This window comes from Limulus polyphemus, unplaced genomic scaffold (genome assembly GCF_000517525.1).
Source record: "Limulus polyphemus unplaced genomic scaffold, Limulus_polyphemus-2.1.2 Scaffold448, whole genome shotgun sequence".
Classification (NCBI taxonomy): Eukaryota; Metazoa; Arthropoda; class Merostomata; order Xiphosura; family Limulidae; genus Limulus; species Limulus polyphemus.
Genome location: NW_013666058.1, coordinates 487940 through 495364, shown reverse-complemented (window position 1 = coordinate 495364; position 7425 = coordinate 487940). Strand labels below are relative to the sequence as shown.

The window sequence follows — 7425 nt, the reverse complement described above, 5'->3', positions numbered from 1 at the left end:
TTGTGAATATTGTCAGTCATCACCCAATGATATTAAAGTTCGGAAAGTGGGACTATTAGTGCGCAAGACCGGAAGTTAAAAATCTGAATATTGCAATGAGCAATATGGAATGGTAATCGATGTTAGATTATTCTAAAGAGTAGTGCTAGACATACCCTATTTTTTATGCGCCTTAAAACTACAAAACTGTAGGAGTACGTGCATGTGTATAACACTGAATTTCAGAGAGCAAATTTAATCGCGGTGTTTATGTTACCACAAATTTAGCTCAGGATTAGGAAAGTGAACGTGGTATGTGTGGTGGCTCGCGTTCGATCGCAGTATAAATCCTTGAGAGCCCCTGCCGCCGCCTTCCGCGTGCTCTCGTACCTTGCAGCCGGCACGCGTGCGCTCATTTCCTGCGGGGATGCCGAGTCCCGCTGGGACTTTGTCTTCGTGACGTAGCGTAGGCCTCGAACCGGAGCCCCGTTTATATCGAATACCACCCTGCGCCGCCCCTCACTCACTCATCACGCCAGACTTCGTACGCCCTTGCTTTCTTGTTGACTCCAGTTCCGGCGGTTTTGGGTGAGCATTTTACAGGAGAAAGTGGCTGTTAGAAAACGTATGTACCAATTTACAGGATTAGTGTTCTGCGTTGTGGAGAGACAAATCTGAGCGAACACTTTCCACCGTCTCGTTCATCGAGCTCTCGCCGCCAGGTATCGGAACTTTGATCGCCATAACAAACTGCCATGTCTCGGCGAAAACAAGCTAAACCACGAGCGCTCAAACGTAAGTGATCGGTGTGGCAGATAGGCAGTGATAAGATAATTTAACTGTATATGACTTTAAGATTTGGATATAACACACCTAACCTTTTAAAAATACTTCACCTTTCAAGAGAGTGATAATTTTAAAGCTATACCAGTCTTACTGGCAGCAGGGTAATTTAAATGATAATTTACTGGTTTAATTATCTGCGGTGCCGCTGTTACATCCGCCACAATTATACGACAAAAATTGAGGTAAAAATCTGTTCAAATTATGAAATAATTTTAATTAGAATAGATATGACAATTGTTGTCCGCGAGCAACTTTGACCAAGTGACCGGTCCATTGTTTGTTTAAAGTATATTTAGATTGACATATTTTTGCTAAAGAAACTTGTAGTTAATTTTAAGCGTGTTATAATTTTTCTTTATAATCTTTCAGCCTCGGCTACAGCATGAAATGTATTATAATTATTCAAACACCATACATTAGCGTTAATATTAGTTAAAACTGGTAGCAATTGTAAATGTCATATTCAGAGCAATGTTTATTAAACTAGGTAGTCAAGGCTTCGTATAAGAATACTGTAGCTTCGATCAGTTTGTCTTATTCATAGTCCTGGCGACTGCTTTGTTACACCTACGAACTGGACGTTAAACGTGGCATTTCTTTGTCGTCTCAATAAAGGTATTTCCAGTGATAAAAGCGCTGTTGTCATGACAACTTGATGGTACAATGGATACTGTAAAATATCTTGAACGGAAAATCGCGTAGATCATGTACTCCATTTCAGACGAAAGCCAGAAGCCAGGTAGGCGTAACGTCAGTTTAACAACGTGCGCCACTTAGTTGTATAAGCAGTAGTGTTTAGGGGGGAGACGGTAATGCATCAAACACACACGCACACAAACAATCACAAAAAGCAATCGTCCGGTGATGCAGTTTTAATTTAAGAATGATTTTTGAGAATGTAGTAGACATTTACTGCTATTAAGCACTCTTTCTTTCTGTATTTGTATATGTATGATTTTATGTTCTCAATAAAATAATACTAAGTCTGGCGCATTAATTTAAAAGGCTCCTCTTCTTGAATGCCCATTACATAAAAAATAGTTACCTTTTTTTCCTGTATCTAATCTTGTAAAAAAGGAATACAAAACTAATTTTTGTGTGTGATGATATTCCTGCATAACAAGGACAATGAACAAAAGCATTACCATTTAGCATGTGTGGGGGGTGAAGTGGGATGTTTATTCTAAAGTCAGTGGCTCACTTAGAGCATCACATGTTAATACATTTTAGTGTATTTGTACTGTAAAACTTTTATATCATGATGTTCTATCGAACCAAAAGTAAACATGTTCATGTTCGTCTTATTAATGTAATTAATAATAACTGAAGCCTTCAGTAAAACTGTCTCCATTGATTATATGACTTAAATGTGAAATGGATTTAATAAAGTTAATTTGATAATAATATCGTTGTTTTATGTCCTTCCATATTAAAAAAAAAGAAAGCATTTGATAAAGCTGAACGACCTACACAGAAGATAATAGTTTAGAATGCTCTTTGTATACTTCCAAGGCTTGGCATGGCCTGGTGAGTAAGGCACTCGACGCGTAATTTGTGGATCGCGGGATCGAATCCCGCCACCGAACATGTTCGGTCTTTCAGCTGTGGGGGCGTTATAATGCGACGGTCAATCCCAGTATGCTTTAGTTTAGTAAAGAGTTGGCGATTGATGGCGTTGAGTAGCTGCCTTCTATCTAATTTATGACTACAAAATTATGGACAGTTAGAGCAGATAGCACTCGAGTAGCTTTGCGCGAAATTAAACAAACAAACAAGAATTTCATTCTTGAAGCCTGCAATGGCTCAGCGCTAAGACAGGAGGTATATAACGATAAAAATCAGGTCTCGATACCCATGATTGGCACAGCACAAACAATCCATTCTTGAGCCGTGGGAATGCTGCAAAGTCAAAGCGATGAGGTAGTCTGAGAACATTATGGGTAAAAAAAAAAACTTCCATTACTGACCTAGACACTGATATCATATAAAAAGAAGGATTGAGACATTGCAATATCATGTCGTCAATAGCTAAACGAATTTAAAAAACTATTAGAGATAACTAAAGAATTCATAATCTCTCTCTCTAGGCATTTTTTTATCATACATAATTAGATTTAATAAAAAAGACAGCGTTAACGACAAGTGAGTTCAGAGGATCTTAATAAAAATATTAATTGTAATATCCCTAAATTTAAAATTTTTAAAGTGAAACCACTTGTATGGAATTTTAAGAGATTTTTTAGATAGACTAGAAAGAAAGCCGTTAGACAAGAGCATCCACTCCTAACTCTTGGTCAACTCTTATGTAACCGAGTAATGGGATTTGATAGTCATTCTTATAACGTACCCACGGCTCCAAATTTTAAGAGTTCGGCAAAGGGTCGCGAACAATGAATCTTCAGAATCACAGTCCTAGCGCGCTAATCACTAGGTCATAGTTTAGAGTGAAAAAGAATGCGGAGCGCGTTTTTGTGGTAAAGGCACGCGAACCATTAACTTTCGGATTCAAAGTTCAACACGCTGACCTCTAAGTCATGCCTGACCTAAACTATTCTAGATAAATTAGGCTTTAGAATGCCTATATTAAAATTATTATCAGAAGAGGCCTAAAGAAGCTATCAACTTAACGAAGCCCTCTTATAAACTGAATCCCGTGATCGATAACAACGTGATATTGCATCCAAGTTTCATGGCAATGAGGAGTCTCAAAATATTTTTACAGAGGTTGGTTTTTAAAGCATGTAGATCAAGGAATTCAAAGTACAATTAGGCATGAATCAATAATAAAACGCTGAGGAATTACTGTTGATAAAGATACGAACGAATGCGTTTTGGTTTTGCTCTGTATGGGTTCTGACAAATGTTTCTGTGAAAAATGCAGCTTTTTAAAGCGATCTTCAGGTTTTACTTAAGTTCGTGATCAGGTTATAAGCGAGTTGTATCTATTACGTCATAACCCAACTAACTGCACTTATCAAATTTTCAACATAACCTTTGTCCTTTGCATAACTGATTTGTAACTGATGATTAAAACAGGCTTAATACGAATGCTCGTAAGCGACTTAGAAGCATGTTAATAAGTCGAATAGGGTGGATTATAAATAACGTAAAAAACACATCATGCTGGGAGTTCATAAGACTTCTCGAGGTAAATGAGCTATATACGTTTAATAATCTTGTCATTCATTGGATCTGTGTGTGTGCGCGAGTCCTCATTTGTCACGTTTTTAAGAAAAATCAAGACTTTACTTACGTTGTCATTATAAAGATTCATTTTTTTTTGTATGTTCAGTATTTGAAAATCACAGAGTGTATGTAATGTTTGACGACACTTCCCGTCGTTTTGAAGGTAGTCCTCCTTTATCCTATTTTTCTTGATACTACGTTGTTGAAAACAAGTCGTCAATGTAATTTCCGAGTTCTCAAACTCTTTTCATTTGAGACTCGAAAGTCATGCGTGTTCTGAAAGTAAGTATTGCTAAATAATGTAAATTTTCATGTTTTTTTATCACTAACCGAAGGATACACGCCATGTGTCAAATATCTTTTAACCTTCCGTATTCAATGCAAGTATTAGACAAAGCATCGTGCTCATAATTCATAACACCAACTTAACTTATAATAGCGTGTTACAATTCCAGACATCATCAGTAGTATGTAACCGCTGCTACCATTGAGTACCAAGCTGACATATTCGCATTTTTACACAGTAGACATTTTTTCTGTTTCAACAACAAATATTGTCAGTCTTCAACTGTCCCCCACCAAAATGATACTAAAAATGATTAAGGTTTAACACTCTTTAACTACATTCTTACCAATGTGAGTTGCTTTGAAGGACTGTCAATTTTGTGAAACAAAAAGTAAATGGTCGTATCTCGTACTAAGAGCAGGTGATTTCAAGGGGGGGGGGTAACTAAAATGTTATAGTGGGGAAGTCTCTCCTACATGCAACTAATATCACAAGGTTCCTCACTAGACGCAGATGGAAACAGAAAACTCTCTCGCTCAACGCAGGTGGTGTCACGTGGTGGGGGGTCTTGTAAGACACTCACCCCTTTCTTATGTTTATAGTACAATTGATTCCTTTGTTGTGCATTAATGTTATAGGGCAATCATACCCGTCTAGTCTTGCAGTTTGTATGTGCTTATAATTGTAGACCTTAATAATAGAAAAATTATATGATGATTTATAGTTATATTATTGTAAATAGCCTGTGAACTGAAGACTCTTTTGTGTTTTGGTAGTTTAACGTGCTTGTAGGTTGTTTCAAAAACTGGTATGGATTACGTCAGCGCCATCTTTCTATAACGTGTGCGAGTTTTGTAAGCATTGGTTATAGTCAGCAATCCAACTGATGTCTACGAGTCTATGACACGTCTACTGAGTTTACTCTAGCACCAAATGTGCGTGTGCCATACGAACTTAGTGCCAGTGAGGATTACCTTGATGAACAGCTTGTTAGCCTGTTGACCACAAATTCCTGCCTTGGATTATATTGTTTTCTACTTCTCTAAATTTCTGGGCATTTGGATATCTATACATTTTACTGGCCTCACCCCAAATGAAATAATACAACTGATACAATAACATCCTCATCACAACCTTTTACAGTTGACACACAATGGATACAATCACAATCGGATAGTTTTCCTTTCTGTTTCCCGACTGATATTTGCCCATCACTTCTAAACTTGGAGAAAAAAAAAGTTCGTCACTTCACAAAACACAACAACAACCATTAAGCTTGCAGCAATGATTGGCTTCGTATTAAGCAAAACGTTGGCGAGCATTTTTCGGATTGATGTAGGGTTTACGTATTCAAAATTAGTGGACAGTGATCTGCATAGGTAGTTTAAACTTAACTGTGGCGACACTAGTGCTGTAAAATTATTGTGAATTTACTGCATGATAACTTCTGAAACTTTTTCCTCAACTTATCAAATGAACGTTTCTCATACATCGCCAGCACTACTGACCCAACTTCACTCATTTCAGATATTGCACTATCAAATCTCTGTTACCTATTTAATGTTATCGAGCACGGGTGATCGCTCGTGACCAAGCATTTCAACTATTTCATTTTTGTTTTCATACTTCTCACTGACTATAATTTCTTTTCTCTCAAATTCACGAATTTAACGACTTTTTTTACACATTCTTACTTTACTAACTTATCTGAACATGTATTTATCTCATGTGAAGAATATAACAGATTGGCCCATGCCACATGTTCAAGAGGTATTTTGACAGAGCAGTACATGATTAACATACAAGCGCCTAGGGGAGATATATTTAGATACATTGTACAGAAAACTAATATTAACAACTCTTCATCATCAATAGTTTCTTTTCAACAATAGTAATGTACCAGAATCACAAAGTTGTATCGTTCAATTAAAGCTTCTACTCAAATTCATACTCGGTTGCTTTCACAAAACAAAAAGAATTAATAATCGGTTTGAATTTCATTTGGGCACTCTTCGTGTTAACGAGTCCTAAAATATGAAAACTGGGGTAAGTGACAGATTATGTTTTCAGTTTTATGCAGTGTAATATCATCAGTAGGAACTGTTACAGAAGGTTAATCACACTTTATAAGAATGTTTCAGGTCCCTTGGAAATACTTCCTGCATCTTCACTCATGCTCACCCTGGCTCCCATAGTTACTCAACATCAATATAATCCCCATAGCAACAAGCTTATGGGAAGATGGTTAGATCATTCTTGGATACCATGATAACATTTTCACAGTCCCTCTACTATACACAGATGTCAACTTCAAACACCAAGTTTATGCAGACCAAGAGAGCAAATGTCTTGAAATATCAGGAGTCTTGACAGTTAAGTAGTCGACTGGAATTATCATGATTTTAAATTATTTGACTTTCTTTCTCGTGAAAACAACCTTTAGTTTCCAGATATTGCTGAAAACTTGTGAACCTTCGGTTTGTGGGCTTTTGATATTGTCATTGTAAATATGAGGGTTATTTTCTGATCATAACTTTCTCTTTGCTGGTGCAGAATGTTTTGTAATGTCTTGGTGTAGTGTATGGTTTTGTAAGCCATTACTGTCTTAAACAGTTAACCAAGCGAGTTCTTCTGCTTCCATAAGGAACATTAAACGCTTCTGTTATAATGAAATGCACTTTGGTTCTATACCATTCAACAACCTTCCTGGTCCAAATATTCATCCTTGGAAAGGGTTTTTAATGTTCCTGTATCTTCAACTCCATTCACGGTATGATTGCAGGGTAGAATGGTTATTAATTTACCATATACCAAATATTTGGGTGGCTTAAGGGTCACTCGTGGCACCACGGCTCGCATCTGAGACAACACCAATGAAATTGCATGTACACTGATTTCTCTAAACTATTAAGTCGTTAAGAAATTAATGTCGCTTTTTTTTAGATGAAAAAAAAACACCGAAAAACTTGTATCAAAACAAAACGTATATTAAATGAAATAGTCTCCATTCTAATCGATGATGCTTTTCCATCTTACAATCAGGTTGTTAAGGCCCTGATTAAAAGAAATCACTCTGCTTTGAAGCAAAAAAACATGTCGATGTCCTCTTTAACACCTTCCACATTTGC

The 7425-nt window shown here is 36.8% G+C and overlaps 1 protein-coding gene across 3 annotated transcripts in view; it reads left to right on the top strand.

Moving 5' to 3' along the window:
* The first annotated feature begins 407 nt into the window (after positions 1-407).
* The window catches only part of LOC106458340 (zinc finger protein 423-like), a 189310-nt gene continuing 182292 nt past the window's right edge, over positions 408-7425 (top strand). For all 3 annotated transcript variants that reach the window (XM_022384528.1, XM_022384529.1, XM_022384527.1), the window contains exon 1: positions 408-774. In XM_022384528.1, coding sequence (XP_022240236.1) covers positions 735-774 — 40 coding nt within the window. In that variant the 5' untranslated portion in view covers positions 408-734. The remainder of the gene's footprint in view (positions 775-7425) is intronic.